Source organism: Leopardus geoffroyi, chromosome D3, assembly GCF_018350155.1.
Source record: "Leopardus geoffroyi isolate Oge1 chromosome D3, O.geoffroyi_Oge1_pat1.0, whole genome shotgun sequence".
NCBI classification, from domain to species: domain Eukaryota; kingdom Metazoa; phylum Chordata; class Mammalia; order Carnivora; family Felidae; genus Leopardus; species Leopardus geoffroyi.
Window position 1 is genome coordinate 21,232,139 of NC_059339.1, and position 19,403 is coordinate 21,251,541.

At 37.6% G+C, this 19,403-nt stretch overlaps 1 protein-coding gene across 1 annotated transcript in view; it reads right to left on the reverse strand.

Annotated features, from left to right (window-relative positions):
- Positions 1 to 1,046: 1,046 nt before the first annotated feature.
- SLC5A1 (solute carrier family 5 member 1) overlaps positions 1,047 to 19,403 on the reverse strand; it is a 72,572-nt gene continuing 54,215 nt past the window's right edge. Inside the window, exons 13-15 of the mRNA XM_045457688.1 lie at positions 16,000 to 16,215; positions 14,201 to 14,306; positions 1,047 to 3,284 (exon numbers count right to left, since the gene is read on the reverse strand). Of these exons, the coding sequence (XP_045313644.1) occupies positions 3,067 to 3,284; positions 14,201 to 14,306; positions 16,000 to 16,215 (540 nt within the window). The 3' untranslated portion in view covers positions 1,047 to 3,066. The remainder of the gene's footprint in view (positions 3,285 to 14,200; positions 14,307 to 15,999; positions 16,216 to 19,403) is intronic.

A 19,403-nucleotide genomic window follows, 5' to 3' on the forward strand; every position in this document is an offset into this window, starting at 1 on the left:
CCTAAATGCCTATGTACATGCTGCCAGAACTTATATCAGGTGGGCAATTGCCACCAGTTTTTCAAGCAGGGAATGAATTGTATAAATTACGTATTCTTTGAATTGCTCTTAGGATTACAAAAGCTGACTTGGTCAGGAATTCAATATGGAGTTCTGAAACTAAGCAACACTCACCTGAACCTCCCAGTGCCAGCCAAGCAACAATAGTGCCATTAACCTCAACCACAGCTCTCTAATTCCATATTACCAATACATTAAGGCAATGGTACCTCATTCAAATAATTTCATTTACCAAAATTCAATTCGAAGGTTAGAAGGAGTTTTCTTGGGGCTAGATTGGGAGGAAAGTTAAGAAACTTCTCTTCACCAACTAACTGCACATGTTTCTCTCCCATGGTTTTCTTTTGTAAAGAAGGACAAGCTGCAATGCATGTTTTAGGAGATGGTGATTCCCACATCAGGGAAGAGTAGGTTCCAGTGACTTCCAAAGGTAGAAATTTCTCTAAGTGAACACCAATGCCTGTCTCAATTACATAAAAGTAAGCAATGCTCCCAGGTAAATCAAAGGCCCCCAGACTAAATTCACTCTGCAGGGAAGGAGGCCTGTCTTTTCATTTGGGTATATTCTTTTTAAAATAGTGATCTAAATTTAAAGAATCTTTTTTTCCCTGGTTGGACCCGATTTTCCAGTTCTATAAACTGACCATAACAAGAAGTCACTCTGTCCCCAAATACTCATCTTTCATTTTAAATAAAAAATAGTTGTCTATACTCCTGAAATTATTCTAGTACAATTTATCACTTACTGGCCCTTGGTTACCCACATGATTTAGTCTGTCCTAAAAAGACATTATGTATTGAAAGTAGTTACCTCATGTTTACTAGATGTTTTGAAGTTGAAATCATCTCCTTTGCTACCTTTTATTCAAGTTGCTAGATTCTATTTTCAACTGTCTTGGCTCCTTTTTCCTAATCCACATCTTGTGCCAACTAAAGCTCTCCACATAGTATTTCTTTAGAATATCTAGAAAACAGAAAACCTGATGTTACAGTTTTTTTATGTTTGTATTATTATCAAAGTAATACATTTTAATTTATGGGACAAATGTTGTTTAATATAACATCTGCTTGGTATCTTTCATGTATGTATCTGTCATCCCCTTTACAAAGTGACCTAGTCACACCCAGAGGAGGTAGGTAGATGCTATAAGCACCAAGGTCCCCATTTTTCAAACAGAAAAATACACAGTTAAGACAAAATAATTTATCACAATATACACAGTGAATCATTGACAATGCCAGAAACTGAATCTAGGACAAACTAGATACGTTGTGCCCACTTCATCCACTAGCTTTCAATCCTCTCCCTTTATCATCCCAATCCTCTCCCTTTATATCCCTTTATCATCATACCACAAACTCCATATGAAACTGAGTCTGCTGGGTAATGCCAGACATGTGAAATTCCCCATGTTCCCCTCTTCTCTGCCTCACTTAAAGGCAATATGAGGGTGCATCAAATAGTGCCCTTCCTTCCACAAGAACAAGATATCCCTTTGCCTGTTGAACCATTTTTACACGTAGGAGCTGTTCCACAGCACCTCAGTTCCACAGCACCTCAGATCCCAGCTCTTTCCTAAGCTAGTTTGAAATCAGGCAATACTGACATCATGATTTTTCTTAACTTTCAAAGAGTACATACTACAACATAATTGAGATTTCACAGGTGGGACTAAAATAATTAAATTTAATTAATTATATTTAAATTACATTTTAAACACTTCTCCCTAGGAAACAGGTTCAACAAGAAATACACTCCTGTCAGCTAAAAGTGTTGAGTGCTACCACTCAGGACAGAGACCACCTACCCTAACTTTGGTCAGTGGATGATCACCAACCAAGACACCCCAAAAAAGAAGGGCTGTGGTCACATTTACTCATGGGGAAGAGAATATTGGGTTAATTGTTTACATGTTTCAAGAGAGTGTGGCTTATTTGAGATGACGGATGTCCCAAAAGGTATAATTGCTCTGTGACATAGATCAGCTTCTAAGCTCATATGTCAACATCTGCACCATAAGGAAGAGTGGCCTCTGGAAAATGCATTCCAATTGATGAAAGTCATCAGAGTGTGTACTTTGTGCAGCCACACACACACACACACACACACACACACACACACACAATGTTTAACCAAGGGCCAGGCTTACATAAAAATAAAGCAAGTATTTATAAATAAATTCCCAAATCATCCATTCAGTCCATAAGCATTACTGAGTGCCTAAGACATTCCAGATACAGGAAATGACAAAATAAGTCAAATCTCAAACATGAGGAACTCACAATGCACATCTTAAAAAAAAAAAAAAAAAAACCCAGAAAATCCCTTGACTCAAGATTATCCACTTTCCCCACATGCCTGAGACTAGTTCCTGGGTCTTTCCCTTTGGGGTAAGTCCTGCCATCCCTAAGCTTTCCCTTCAAAGAGAAAACACCAAGGGCAGGGACTTGATCAAGCTCCCAGCTTCAGCTTCCATGCATTCATCAGTTTATCAGATTGATTTCCTTGTGCCAAGAAAAAACTTGACAGGGATGTGAGAGGGCAAATTTTTCTCTTAAAAAAAAAATGAGGAGAAAAAAAAGGAAAAAAAAATGAGGGGAAGGTCATATAGGGAAAGTGGCATGAACCAGGGAGACCACAGCTCTTAAAGTAATAATATTCAAGGATCACAACATTGACACACTGAATCTACCTGAGACAAATTTGCATCAGACATTGCAGAGCTTCTCTTTCTTAGTCCATCTTTTCCTGGACATGACTGAGTTGGACTTTCCTTCTGCAGCTCTAATATGTACAGCTGACAATATCACACTGGCCTCAAATAACATAAGTTAAGAGCAAAGTAATGATTTTTCTTCAGCTAACCTGCAATTACACCTGTACACATTTATCATTTGGGCAAAATTTACAACTGGCTGGTTTACTTTAATACCACAGAATGGTACTAAAGGAGGCAGAGTAAAAGTCTGGCCTTCCCAAACACGGCCTATAGCAGAAGGCAAGGCTCAGGCAAAAAATGCATGGCAGAAAACAGCCACGGCAAGCAGGATGATGCCATTGATATTAACTATTGTTCTCCACAAAGGCTTCTCAGAAGTGTCTGTCATCTTCAGCTTCATTGCCGCCTCCTCTTCCTTTGTCATCTTGGGGCCCTTCTGTTGGTCCAGGCCACAAAACAGGTCATAGGCTCGCCTGAAACATCCTTTTTTCTCCTCAGGAACTTCTGTGTCAGGGGAAAGATAAAAAGAGAGAGAGAGAGAGAGAGAGAGAGATGATTGGATATAGAAGCAGGAGGCACAGGGAAAGGTTTCAGGGGAGATGTCATGAAATGGAACATCTACCTTTCTACAGACATTTCCCAATTTTCTTGTTTGCAGGAAAGGAAATGGTACAAATGTTTAAGTGAACTTATTAATTATAAGATGATGGTAATAGATGAATTCTACATCTTTATGATCAAATAAATTATGTTTTATCTCTAAAACAATTAGAATAAATTTTGATTTAGGTAAGTCATAATCAAGCAGGAAATAATACTTTGCAAGAAAAAGTGTTAACAATGGGCTTGGAAATATGACATATGAACAACATGGAAAACCCACCTCTGAAACACATAAGCTCGTATCTGTTTACCACATCACTGGAAAGCAGTGAGACTGGCATGACTCAGGAGCATATTGGCTACACCTGAAAGTTCCAAAGTTTTACAACATATCCAGCCATGTGGTAATAATTGGTCTGAATATTCCCTGATACAGGGCAGCAACAATCAACACTTCCAGGGCTTAATGTCTGCTCTTGCATATAAACACTGCTGAATCAAACCACCCAACTGGCCCTGTCATTCAAAGCAGATGCCCACCAAGGGAACTGATTCTCTCCTCTGAGCCAGTATGTGACACTGAAGATACACAGACCTGGATTAGAATCCCAGATCCATGGCTCACTAGATATGAAATCAAGTACACTGTGTTTTCAACATGATGGTCAGAGACTACTCCTCTCCACTCTCTCATTTTTTAAGAGTTACAAACTTTTAGAATTGCAAATAACCTTAGTGATTAAGCACATACATGTGTCAGAACTGGAACCAAAACTCAGGTTTATGGTTTTGCTAATTCACCTGTCTTATCTTCAAGTGCATGTAAAATTGGATAAATAACACCTTCATTATAAGATTTTATAAGAGAATGCCCAGAGTGTAGTTGATATCAAGAAGTAATAGTCTCCTTCTATTCTTTTCTCTCATGTGTATAAGAAAGATTCCAGTCTCCTTGCACCCATTCTTTGGTTCACTCCACCAAAATAGGAGAATGGAGATGGAGTAACAAAAGTTGGGCTCACTGACCAGCCCAAGTAAGAAATTCATGGTGATCTGGATCAATAAAAAGTTGGGCAGCCTTGAGAAAATCTCTATATCTCATTTTCCTTATCTGTAAAGTTGGAAGAATTATATTTTTATTATCTTATTAAAAGTATGATATGGTGCTAAAATTAATCTAGAGTAAGGTATTCATAATTAAAATATGTCATGATCATATTATCAGTCATGATGACAATAATGGTGATGATGACAAGATAGGTTCATGCTGCTGTTGCTCAGAGAATGGTGACAGTGACATATATTATCTATAAAAGCCCTCAAGAGATCTTAATTTATTTTATTACAATAAGTCAGGGTCATGTGTTTTCACCACGAGTTCTTCAAGAAAGAACAGAATTCAAGGTTGCCATGAACCTTAGAAGTCATTAAGCCAATTCTCTAGGCAGTGTGGGAGTCTCCACTATGGAATTCTTTTTTTTTTTTTTTTAACTTTTTTTTCAATGTTTATTTATTTTTGGGACAGAGAGAGACAGAGCATGAACAGGGGAGGGGCAGAGAGAGAGGGAGACACAGAATCGGAAACAGGCTCCAGGCTCTGAGCCATCAGCCCAGAGCCCGACGCGGGGCTCGAACTCACGGACCGCGAGATCGTGACCTGGCTGAAGTCGGACGCTTAACCGACTGCGCCACCCAGGCGCCCCTGGAATTCTTGATAGATGCACACTTTCTGCTTACCCCTTTCTAGACCAATTCAGTTAGAAAATTCTTCCTTAGCATAAATCAAGATGGTGATACCTATAGCCAATTCTTATAATGGAGCATTATCTCATTCAGTGTTTCCAACAATGATATAAGGTATAGTCTATCATTTAGAATACTTTTATATAAAGAATATAAGCTTTAGAAAAAATGTAATCACTTGCTCAAGGAGTAAGTAGAGAGGTAAGAATTCAACCCCAGTTCTTATTGAATCCAAATCCCACACTATGTCTCTGCACTATACGGCCTCCTCACTTTGAGTTAAAATTGGATGAGTTCCATTCTGGTGAACAGGGGACATTGCACTGCAGGGCACTACAGGACCTCTTCTTCATACTTTCAAGAACAGGAGACATAGCTGACTTTCCTAACACATAGAAACAGACAGAGGGGTGCCTGCATGGCTCATTTGGTTAAACATCTGACTCTTGATCTCACCTCAGATCGTGATCTTGCAGTTCTTGTGTTCGGGCCCTGCACTAGGCTCTGCACTAATGATGTAGAGCCTGCTTGGGATTCTGTCTCTCCTTCTCTCTGCCCCACTTGTTCTCTCTGTCTCTCTCTCTCTCTCCCTCACTCAAAATAAATAAATAAACATTTAAAACATTTTGAGACAGAGAGACAAAATGAGGAGACAGAGGAATATGTCCCAAAAAAAGACAAAAAAAAAAAAAAAAAAAAAAAAAAACAGCAAGAGATCTAAGCAAAAGAGACAAGTAATATGCCTGATAGAGAATTTAAGGTAATGGTCATAAAGATACTCACTGGACTTAAGAAAAAAGTGGAGGACCTCAGTAAGACCCTTAACAAAGAGACAGAAAAAATGAAAAAGAGCCAATCAGAAATGAAGAACTCAATAACTGAAGTTAAAAGTACCCTGGATGGAATAAATAGTAGACTAGAGAAAGCAAAAGAACAGATCAGCAACCTGGAGGACAGTGTAATGGAAAGCAATCAAACTGAACAGGAGAGAGGAAAAATAATAATTATAAATGAAAATAGACTTAGGAAACTCAGCAATACTCTCAAGCATAATAACATTTGCATTATAAGGATCCCAGAAGGGGAAGAAAGGAAATGGGGCAGAAAATTTATTCAGCACTTGTTGGTATGAGCACTGCATGTTGTATGTAAGCCAATTTGACAATAAATTATATTTTAAAAAATAATAAATATATTTATGCAATATTAAAAAAAGAAAAAAATATTCAAAGAAATAATAACTGAGAGTCCCCAAATCTGGGGAAGGAAACAGAAATTTAGATCCAGGAGACACAGCAAGCCCCCAAAAATCAACCCAAGGAGGTCCACATCAAGACACATAGTACTTAAAATGGTAAAAAAGTGGCACCTGGGTGGCTCAGTAGGTTAAGCGTCCAACTCTTGTTTTCAGTTCAGTTCATGATCTTGAAGTTTCATGAGTTCAAGCCCTGCATCAGGCTCTGCAGTGGCAGCACAGAGCTCACTTGGGATTCTCTCTCTCCCTCTCTTTCTGCCTCTCCCCCACTGGCACTGTCTCTGTCTCTCTCAAATAAATAAATAAGCCTTTTACAAAATTATAAAATGGCAAAAAGTAGTGATAAAGAATTTTTAAAGCAGAAAGAAAAAGAAAAGAAAATGGTTACATACAAGGGAAACCGCATAAGACTATCAGCTGATTTTCAGCAGAAACTTTGCAGGCCAAAAGGGAGTGGCATTATATACTCAAAGTGCTGAAAGGAAAAACAAACAAACAAACAAACAAACAAACCTGCAGCCAAGACTATTCTATTCAGCAAGGCCATCATTGAGAATATAAGGAGGGATAAAGAGTTTCCCAGACAAAAATTAAAGGAATTAATGTCCATGAAACCAGCCCTACAAGCTGGTTAAAGCTGTTAAAGGGGACTCCTTGAGTGGAAAGGAAAGTAGGAGTAAGAAAAATAAGAAACACAAAAGCAGTAAAAAACAAATATATTTATGAATATTAGTCAAGAGAGTCACAAAATAAAAGGATGTAAAGTATGACACCATTTACCTAAAACATAGAGGAGAGAGGAGTAAGGAATGGGTTCAAGTTTAAGCGACCATCACTTAATATAGACTGCTATATGCATAAGATATTATCTATAAACCTAATGGTAACTGTGAATGAAAAACCAGTAATAGATATGCAAAAAATAAGAGAAAGGAATCCAAATATATCACTAAAGAAAACCATGGAAGAAGAGAGCAAGAGAAGAAACAGAAGAACTACAAAAACAACCATAAAATAAATAACAAAATGGCAATAAGTACATTCTTATCAATAATTACTCTGAATGTAAATGGATTAAGTGTTCCAATAAAAAGACATAGGGTGACATAATGGATTAAAAGGCAAGACCCCCCCCCGCAAAAAAAAGCAAGACCCATCTATACACTGCCTACAAGAGACTCATTTCAGACCTAAAGACACATGCAGATTGAAAGTGAAGTGGGCGACTGATGAATGGATAAAAAAAGATATATAAGCGACCCAGTTAAGTAATATAATGGAAATAAATTAGAAAAAGACAAATACCATATGATTTCACTCATATGTGATATTTAAGAAACAAAACAGGGGCGCCTGGGTGGCTCAGTCAGTTAAGTGTCCGACTTCAACTCAGGTCACAATCTTGCGGGCCGTGAGTTCAAGCCCTGCGTCGGGCTCTGGGCTGATGGCTCAGAGCCTGGAGCCTGCTTCAGATTCTGTGTCTCCCTCTCTCTCTGCCCCTCCCCCGTTCATGCTCTGTCTCTCTCTGTCTCAAAAATAAATAAACGTTAAAAAAAATTTTTTTAATAAAAAAAAAAGAAACAAAACAAATGAACATAGGGAATGGGAAAAAAGAGAGGGAAGCAAAGTCTTAATTATAGAGTCTTAATTATAGAGAACAAACTGAAGGTTGCTGGGGAAGTGGATGGGGGGGATGAGCTAAATGGGTGATGGGTTTTAAGGAGGGCACTTGGGCTGAGCACAGGGTGTTATATGTAAGTGATGAATCACTAAATTCTACTCCTGAAACCAATACTACACTATATGTTAACTAACCAGAATTTAACAAAAATTTGAAGAAAAAAAAAGTAAAGGGATGGAAAAGATTTATCATGCAAATGGAAGTAAAAAGAAAGCCAGGGTAGCAATCAGACAAAACTGACTTTAAACCAAAGACCATAGATAGATAATAAATAAATAAATAAATAAATAAATAAATAAATACTTGTAACAAGAGACATAGAAGGACACTATATAATCATAAAGGGCACAAACAAGAAGATATAAGAGTTATATTTATGCCCCCAACTTGGAGACACCCAAATACATAAAGCAGCTAATAACAAACATAAAGGAAGTAATCGATAGTAATACAATAATAGTAGAGGACTTTAACACCCCATTTACATCAATGTATAGATCACTTAAACAGAAAAATCAACAAATAAACAGTGGCTTTGAAGATACATTAGACCAAATGGACCTAACAGATATATTCAAAACATTCATCCTAAAACAGCAGAATACACATTCTCCTCAAGTACAATTGAACATTCTACAGAATAGATTCACATATTAAGCCACAAAACAAGCCTCAACAAATTCTAAAAGATCCAAGTCATATTCTGCATCTTTTTAAACACAATGCTATGAAACTGGAAATCAACCATAAGAAAAAATCTAGATAAAACACAAATACATGGAGGTTAAATAACATGCTACTAAACAATGAGTGGGTCAACCAAGAAATCAAGGAGGAAATCAAAAAATAAATGGAGACAAACAAACAAACAAACAAAAAATACAATGGTCCAAAAGCTTTGTGATGTAGCAACAGTTGTTCTAAGATGGAATTATATAGCAATATAGTCCTACCTCAAGAAGCAAGAAAAATCTCAAATAAACAACCTAACCATGCACCTAAAGGAACTAGAAAAAGAACAAACAAAACCCAAAACCAGCAGAAGGAAGGAAAAATAATGATTAGAGAAGAAACAAACAAAATAAATACTAAACACACACACACACACACACACACACACACACACACACACACAGTGGAACAGATCAATGAAACCAGGAGCCAGGTTTGTTGAAGTGAGGTTTGTTGAAAAGACCAACAAACTTGATATGCCTTTAGCCAGACTCATCAAAAAGAGGGAAAGAGTTAGAGAGAAGACTCAAGTAAAGAAAATCAGAAATAAAAGAGGAAAAATAACAACCAACACCACAGAAATACAAAGAATTATAAAAGAATATTATGAAAAAATCTATGCCAGCAAATTGAACAACCTATAAGAAATGGATAAATTTCTAGAAACATATAAATTTCCAAAACTGAATCAAGGAGAAATAGAAAATTTGAACAGACCAATGACCAGTAATGAAACTGAATTAGTAATAAAAAAAAAAAAAAAACCTCCCTGGGAATGCAAGCTGGTGCGGCCACTCTGGAAAACAGTATGGAGGTTCCTCAAAAAACTAAAAATAGAACTACCCTACAACCCAGCAATTGCACTACTAGGCATTTATCCACGGGATACAGGGGTGCTGTTTCGAAGGGACACATGCACCCCCATGTTTATAGAAGCACTATCAACAATGGCCAAAGTATGGAAAGAGCCCAAATGTCCAATGATGAATGAATGGATAAAGAAGATGTGGCATATATATACAATGGAGTATTAGTTGGCAATCAAAAAGAATGAAATCTTGCCATTTGCAACTAGGTGGATGGAACTGGAGGGTATTATGCTAAGTGAAATTAGTCAGAGAAAGACAAAAATCATATGACTTCACTCATATGAGGACTTTAAGAGACAAAACAGATGAACATAAGGGAAGGGAAACAAAAATAATGTAAAAACAGGGAGGGGGACAAAACAGAAGAGACTCATAAATATGGAGAACAAACTGAAGGTTACTGGAGGGATTGTGGGAGGGGGGGTGGGCAAAATGGGTAAGGGGCACTAAGGAATCTACTCCTGAAATCATTGTTGCACTATATGCTAACTAATTTGGATGTAAAATTTAAAAAGAAAGAATAACATTTTAAAAAAAGAAAAAAGAAAAAAACTGCCAACAAACAAAAGTTGAGGAACATATTTCTTGACAGATGAATTCTACCAAACATTTAAAGAGTTAATACCTATTCTTCTCAAACTATTCCCAAATATATAAAAGAGGAAGGAAAGCTTCCAAACTCATTCTATGAGACCACTCATCCTGACACCAAAAACATTTAAAAAAATACAAAAAAAAGAGAACTACAGGGCAATAACCCTGATGAACATAGATGCAAAAATCCTCAACAAAATATTAGCAAACCAAATCCAACAATACATGAAAAAAAGCATTCAACACAATCAAGTGGGATTTATTCCTGGGGTGCAAGGGTGGTTCATTATTCACAAATCAATCAACATAATACATCATATCAATAAGAGAAAACACAAAAACCATATGATCATTTCAATATATCAATAGATACAGAAAAAGCATTTGACAAAGTACAGCATCCATTCTTGAATTAAAAAAAAACAAAAAACAACAACAAAAAAACCTCAATAAAGTAGGTTTAGAGGGAACATACCTCAACAGAATAAAAGCCATATATGAAAAACCCCCACAGTGGACATCACACTCAGTGGGGAAAAACTGAGACCTTTCCCCCTAAGGTCAGGAACAAGACAGGATGTCCACTCTCACCACTTTTATTCAACATGGTACAGGAAGTCCTAGTCACAGAAATTAGATCATGAAAAGATTAAAAAGGCATCCAAATTGGTAAGAAAGAAGTAAAACTTTTACTATTCACAGATTACATGGTACTATATACAGAAAACCCTAAAAGACTCCACCAAAAAACTACTAGAACTGATAAATGAATTCAGTAAAGTTGTGGGATGTAAAATCAATATACAGAAATCCATTGCATTTCTATACACTAATAATGAAGTAGCAAAAAGAGAAATCAAGAAAACATTTCAATTTCACCAAAAGTAATAAAATACCTAGGAATAAACCTAACCAAGGAGGTGAAAGACCTGTACTCTGAAAACTATAAAACATTGATGAAAGAAATTGAAGACAACACAAAGAAATGTAAAGATAGTCTAAACTCATCCATACTACCTAAAGCAATCCACAGATTTAATGCAATCCCTATCAAAAATACCAACAGCATGTTTCACAGAACTAGAAAAAATAATCTTAAAATTTGTATGGAACCACAAAAGACCTCAAATAGCCAAAGCAATTTTGAAAAAGAATAAAACTGAAGGCATCACAACCCCATATTTTAAGATATACTACAAAGCTGTCATAATCAAAACATGGTATTGACACAAAAATACAAGAATATGCAATGGGAAAGAGTCTCTTCAAAAAATGGTGTTGGGAAAACTGAGCAAAAGAATGAAACTAGATTACTTTCTTACACCATACACAAAAATAAACTCAAAACGGATTAAGGACCTAACTGTGAGACCTGAAACTATAAAAATCCTAGGAAAGTACAGGCAGTCATTTCTCTGACATCAGCCATACCAATATTTTTCTAGATTACGTCTCCTGAGACAAGGAAAACAAAAGCAAAAATAAACTATTGGGACTCCATCAAAATAAAAACTTCTGCACAGCAAAGGAAACAATCAATGAAACTAAAAGGCAACCTATGGAATGGGAGAAGATATTTGCAAATGACATATCTGATAAAGGGTTAGTATCCAGAATATATTAAAAATTTATACAACTGAACACAAAAAAAAAACCCAAATAATCCAGTTTAAAAACAGACAGAAGACATGAACAGACATTTCTCCAAAGAAGACATCCAGATGGCCAACAGACATGAGAAGATGTTCAATATCATTCGTCGTCAGGGAAATGCATATCAAAACTACAATGACTACTTAACACTTGTAACAGTGGCTAAAATCAAAAACACGAGAAACAAATAGCATTGGTGAGGATGTGGAAAAAAAGGAACTCTTGTGCACTGTTGGTGGGAATGCAAACTGGTGCAGCCACTGTAAAAAACAGTACAGAGGCTCCTCAAAAAATTAAAAATCAAATTACCATATGATACAGTAATCACACTACTGGGTATCTACCCCAAAATATGAAAACACTAATTCATAGAGGTACCTGGGTAGCTCAGTCAGCTAGGCATCCGACTTCAGCTCATGTCATGATCTCATGTGTCATGGGCTCAGGCCTCACATTAGGCTCTGTGCTGACATCTCAGAGCCTGGAGCCTGCTTTGGATTCTGTGTCTCCCTCTTTCTCTGCCCCTCCCCTGCACACACTCTGTCTCTATCTCTCAAAAATAAATAAACATTTAAAAATTTTAAGAAAGAAAACACTAATTCATAAAGATATATGACCCTTATGTTTATTGCAGCATTACTTACAATAGCCAATTTATTGAAGTAGCCCAAGTGTCCATCAATAGATGAATGGATAAAGAAGATGTGGTATATAGATACAATAGAATATTACTTAGCCATAAAAAAGAATGAAATCTTGCCATTTGCAACAACAGGGATGGACCTAGAGGTACTTCTAAGTGAATAAGTCAGTCAGAGAAAGACAAATACCGTATGATTTCACTCATATGTGGAATTTAAGCAACAAAACAAACAGACAAAAAAAGACTCTTAACTATATAGAATACACTGATGGTTACCAGAGGAGAGGTGTGGTGATAATAAATTAGGTGAAGGGGATTAAGAGCACACTTACCTTAAGGAGCACTGAATAAAGTACAGAATTGTTAAATCACTATATTATACACATGAAACTAATGTAACACTGTATGCTAACCACACTGGGATTAAAATAAAAAATAAAAATAAAATGGTGCTAGGGCAACTGGATAATCATATAAAAAATAAAAATAAAAATAAAATAAGATTCCACTAATCAGCCTTAAATTTGCCCTCTGGTACATAACTAACCTCTTCTTCTACATTAAAACATGCAAAAGACTTCTCATCCATGTCCCTTTTAAATCTATGATATTCTCACTCAGTGTGGAGACATTTTTGGAAGTGGGAGAAGCAGGTAGCATGTCCATGTCTCCCTCCTCCAAGGAAGCAGAAAATGTCTACCTTTTTCAACAACATGGTCAACTGCTTGTGGCTCTAGATTCTTTCCAGTACATGCAGAATCACAGGTTTCAAAACTAAAAGGTCTTGAGAGACCAAGAGAAGATTGTATCAGAGCTGGGATAATAGGCAAAGCCACTTCCTTCCTGACTCTCAATTCACATGTCCATAAAATAAGGCCATAAGACCAAATGATATCTAGAGCCCTTTCCAGAGCTAGGGTTATATATTTCTGATGGCCATATTCAGAACTTATTCTGCTGCATCTGTGCTCCCCTTCAGATGGAGTGATGTGACTTCCAGTCCAGCACCAGATAAAGCACATATGATCTTGCACTCCCACACCTCTACATAACATACATCTCCACAACCATCCTAAATGTGTGCACCACTCCCAAGTAGGGAGAAAAAGCTCCAATATATAAGCTGAGGAAAGCATTTCCCCATGATCAGGATAAGTCTCTAAACACTGACTATGCATTATCTTACTGGACTTCAGGGAAATTTGATTTTCTAAATCTGATGTGGTAAGCTGATGAGACATAAGACCCCAAGAGCCTCTCACCCATCTTCCTGATGTCACTAGAACTAACCATAGCTTAGGTTCCAAATGCTTTCAGTTCACAAGCTCTGATTCTTCCCTTGTCCTTGGCCATGCCCCAAATCAAGTCAGGGTGGCAAATACCCAACTCATACTTACATAGTTCACACTGTGAACTATGAGACATAATGAGGCTAGGATTGTTCTGCACCACTCTCTTCCCCTTGACCAGGCCTCAGAGTGAATTTCCCATCCATTCCATCTCATTCCCCACCTCACTCCCTACTCCCTTCCAGAAGAGAGATCTGAGCTTTGATGAAGACATTTCATAAATGCTTCAGTACAGTGGCCTTGCTATTGGAGCCCTAACTTTTTAGGGCTTGGAACTAGGTTCTGAATCACAAATCACCTATTTCAATGGTCTCCTCTGGGGTTTCTTGGATGTCCTCCTCTCCTGCATCCAAGTCAATACGTTCCTCTTTGCTGTTGCGCAGGCTCCAACACAGACGATAGAGCTATGGAGAAAGCAAAACAGGTTATCAGAAATATCCAAATAGTGTCTTGGATCAAGAAGTTGGAGAACAAAGATATGTGCTCAAGAAAGGAAAAGGTACATCACTTCCTGAAAGGTGTCAGTGGATAGCTAGCCATTGCTCTAGAATACAGTGGGCATTGGAGGCACTCCCAGTGAGACATTCACTTTGCCAGTGTTTGCTCAATGAAACTCAATAAAAAATGAAAACAACAACAAAAAAAGGGGTATTGTAGTCTCCCAGTACCAACAAAAACATAGATTAACAGTTCCATCTACAACATTATTTCTAAATATGGATACTTCAATGTGAATTATACACATGAATTCACATTGTGTGATATTATATTCAGAGACTAAGAGACTGCCTTGAATAAAGAAATTTTTGTTGAATGAATGAACTCTTCTCACACATGATAACCAAATTTGTTCCTTTACACTTATTTGTCTAGACCAACAGTATAAGAGTAGAGTTTTATACTATGTGTTTGTTACCTTATAAGGACATAATCTGTAGAATTATGAGCCATATTAGAATAGAATAGAGCTGGAGACACAGCTTCTATGGACATGAAACCAGAAACTTGTAGAAGTCTGAAAATCAATTTAATGTGTTCATTCTACCCATGACCTCTTTTGGTGACTACCTTCCTTTCTCTACTTCAAGAGGAATCATGGAGCTAAATGTGCTTGGGGCTGCAATACTTGCAAACACTGAGACATCAGGAAGCATTAAAAACAACACAAAGAAAACCAGTTGACAGATTCAGCAAAAAAACATAATGGCGGTTCTTCTGCTATAAAAGCAGTCTTTGTTTTACATCAAGATTGGTCACAGCTTTGAAAAATTCATAATGAGGTTGAAGGTCTCTTAGGGATTCCATAAGTCCCTGTGACTAAAAAGTCACTTTCTCTTTCTCTATGGGCAAAAATGACCTTGGCTAACTCTCTAGCTCTGTTCCTAATAAACCTTAAAAAGGTAAAATGTCAGCTGTAATGAGCTACCAGACTATATTGCTTATGGTAAAAATGACCCATAATGGGAAATCTTCATCTGCATTGGGAGGGCTGTGAATAAATCTTAAACCAAGGGTGACATCTAGAGTTAAAGGAGAGTATTTACTATTTTTGGAGTCTTGAATCAATTGGACTTTGATATTGTTTGAAATTTCTCAAACTATACGGGTAATTGTTTGGAAGCTTAATTGGATAAAAATTAAGGGAATATCATACTTCAAATTTCCCTGAGTGTGGTGATTTTTGTAACTAAGTATATCCCTTGCTGGGACCCCTGGAAGTCATGCCATGGGACTATTAGAAAAAATCTAAGTTCCTATTTGAGATATGAGCATCTCAGCCAGGGTAGCCCCTGTGCTCACCCATGTGATCTCATGACCTTGTGTTGTGCTGTCACTCAGGGTGAAGGACCCAGAGAATACCCTTTCAACTGAAATTTGAACTACTATGAAAACTTCTGCCAAAGACACATGCTTGATACTGCTTTGCTGGCACACCATGTTTTCTGTTCTGTGTCTTTCTACGTAAAACAAATTGCAAGCATGGGCTATTTTAGTCATATGAGTGCAAATGTCTAATTGAGCAAAGGGCAACCAAGGTGGGTGTTGCAGCATGAACATGAAACAAGGGCAGGACACCTCCCCAAAATGGATACTCACATGCACATCTGGAATGGGCTTGGTGAAGAGAGACACAACCACAATGATGATGATAGAAATGACAAAAAGGATGATGGCAAAATACAGGTAGTGCACACCACAGATAATTTTGGGACAGTTGCTGGGCTTCATGCAGCTCCCAGTTCCATAGGAAAATTCAGCCACCATACGGGACACCCCAATCAGAAATCCTATGATCAGTCCCCAAAAGGCTCCCTGTGAAAGAAAACCCTGGGTTAACCAATACCGAACACACAAAACAGCTGGGCGTTCCTAGGGGGACAGAGGCAAAGGAACAAAAATGAAACAAATGATATCTTCAGGCCATCTGAAGCCAGAACACTGGAGTTCAGAATATGGCTAGGAGTGTGATGTCAGGCCTAAGCCTTCAGCAGGTGTGTTTATCATGTTTCAGTGATGTGATTTTACCTGGGTCTTAAGATGAGGATTCATAATATAATGGGTACAGTGTCTAATAACTGGTGTTGAATGTCAATCCAAAGATTTAATTCCAAAAATTCCCTTTAATTTTAAAAGTAATTTGAATCTCTCTCCCTGTAGCTACTACCACCATCAGCTTCCAGATTTAGCCATGTTCAGATGCAACGTAATTACTTGTGAAGTAATATGTATTCCTTGAATACACTGAAAAAAAAAATTGGGTCTTTTGGAGATGGAAGAGAAAGGAATGTTTCCATCAAGATATAAATACTACTTTCTTCATTAACCTCTTTTAAGATCCAAAGTCACTGTTTTTAATTTGAGAACATAAAACTATACTATGTGTTTTTACATTAAGCTTTGGGTTTTCATATTAGAAATATGGAAAACTTTAAGAGACTAGAATTATTGGGGGACAATTTCTCAGGGTTTTTTTTAACCCTTTCCAGCCTTCCTTCCTTCCTTCTCTCTTACCTTCCTTCCTTCCCTCTACCCACTTCCCCTTTTTTTTTTGGTCAGTCCTCACCTAGAGAACCAGGTCTGAATCTAGAGACCCACATTTTAAAAGGAGCAGTGACAAAGTAGAGTGAATTCATAGAAGGGTGGGAAGAAAGAGCCTTCATGTCAAATGTTGATTCTTGAACTCTGCTAGCCACAGGTACCCCTGCACTTTATATCCCAGATGTTCTGCATTATCATGTCATGAGTATTTATGTCCTGGGTCTTTGCATAGGTCATTATATCTGGGAAAGCACAGCCTCTTCCCTTCCTAGTAACCTTGTTCTCACTTAAATGTCCCCTCTCGCCCTCCCAAGACAGAATTGGGCAGGCCCATTCTCCTTGCTGTGACTGCACTGTAGGCACACCTCCATGCCAACACTGATCCCACTGCTATGGAATCATTCATTCACTTACTTCTCTTTCTCCCCATCTGAACTGGGAAGTTGCCCAGAGAAGGAAACAGAACTTATTCCCTTTGTGTTGCTAGTGCCTATTTCTATGTCTGGCATCTGGAAGTATCTGATAGATAGATAGATAGATAGATAGATAGATAGATAGATAGATAATAAGGAAAAAGAAAAAGACATTCCCCATTAACCCCCCATACACTTATTCATTCAAAAAAATATGTTTTTACTTTAGTTTGTATAAATAATATTGATAAAATCTACTCTAGAGCTTTCCTTCTCTCTTGGCAATTAGCCTGTTCCTGTTCTTTTAGTCTTATTTGCAAGAGGCCCTTGAAAAATCTGGGAAATCTTTGACATTTTCCTCAAGATTTAGAGTCACCCTCATCAAACACAATCTCTGACCTGTCCTGAGAATCACTTTGCAGTCTCTACATGTTACTCTCCAGAGACTCTAGGCAAGGGTTTTTCACCCTCAGCACTGTGACATTTGGGCTTGAAAATTCTTTTGGGGGTGGGAGGTGAGCATGGGAGAAGCTGTCTTGTGCACTGTAGAAAGTTTAGCGGCATCCCTGGCCTCCACTCACTAGACAGCAACCCAAATCATAGCAACCCACCCAAATCATAGCAATCAAAACTGTTGCCAGACATCGCCAAATATCCCCTGGGGAAAGGGCAAAATCACCCCCAGTTGAGAACCATTACACTGTATCCCAATTCTTAGCCTTATTTTTTGAATGCCCCAGTCCTTTGTTGAATTGAATCTGTTTTTGGTTCATGGCAATACCCACCTGGGCTTTTAGCCATACTTTACTAACTTACATTTTAGAAATCTCTCAGCTTCTGCCAATATCTATTGAAATATATCCTAAGATTGTACCCATTTTTCTAACCTGTCATAACTTGCAGGTTTTTTTCTTATTTTTCAAGGGTGTTTATCCGTGCATGCAGTTTTGTGATACCAGCAAATCTGGACTATGTTCCTAATGACAAATGTTGAAGGAAGAGAGGCACATGTGGTAATTTTATACTTCATATCTGGGTCACTCCAGTGAGGTATTTGTTTCTGTCCTATTGGGAGAAAGAATTTATCTCTAACCAAAAATATATCATCATTTATACTGCTTCAGACAATAAGCTACATAGTCAACACCCCATTCCAACCCAGCCTTCCTCAGACATGTAGGTGGTTTGATACAGAGAGAGCTGAGCAACACTTCAGTCAGAAGGCATATCCAAAGACATCCTTTTCATGGTTCAATACCTGTGACAGCACTCCACTGAAAATCCAAACTCTTTAGCCTGGCTTTCAAAGGAGCCATTCCTTTTTTCCCCAAAAACTTTTATTTAAAGGTTTTTCTTTTTTTTTTTTTTTTTTTAGAGACAGAGAGAGAGAAAGAGAGAGAGAGAGAGAGAGTGTGTGTGTGTGTGTGTGTGTGTGTGCGTGTTTGAACAGGGAAGGGGGGGGAGAGAGAGAGAGAGAGAGAGAGAGAGAGAGAGAGAGAGCGAATCCCAAGCAGGCTCCATGCTGTCCAGCACAGAGCCTGACACAGGGCTCCAATTATGAGATCATGACCTGAACTGAAACCAAGAATTGAATGTTTAACCAACTGAGCCACCCAGGCACCCCCCAAATTTTTACTTAAATTCTAGTTAGTTAACATATAGTATAATATTGGTTTCAGGAATAGAATTCAGTGATTCATCACTTACATACAACACCCAGTGCTCATAACAAGTGCCCTCCTTAATACTCATCACCTAGCCCATCCCCACTCACCTGCCTCCATCAACCCTCAGTTTGTTCTCTATCATTAAGCATCTGTTATGGTTTGCTTCCCTCTTTTTTCCTTCCCATATGTTCATCTGTTTTGTTTCCTAAATTCCACATGAGTGAAATCATATGGTATTTGTCTTTATCTGATTGACTTATTTCATTTAGCATAATACACTCTAGCTCCATCCACATTGTTACAAATGGCAAGATTTCACTATTTTTTATAGCTAACTAATATTTCATTGTGTGTGTATATATACTATATATATATATATATA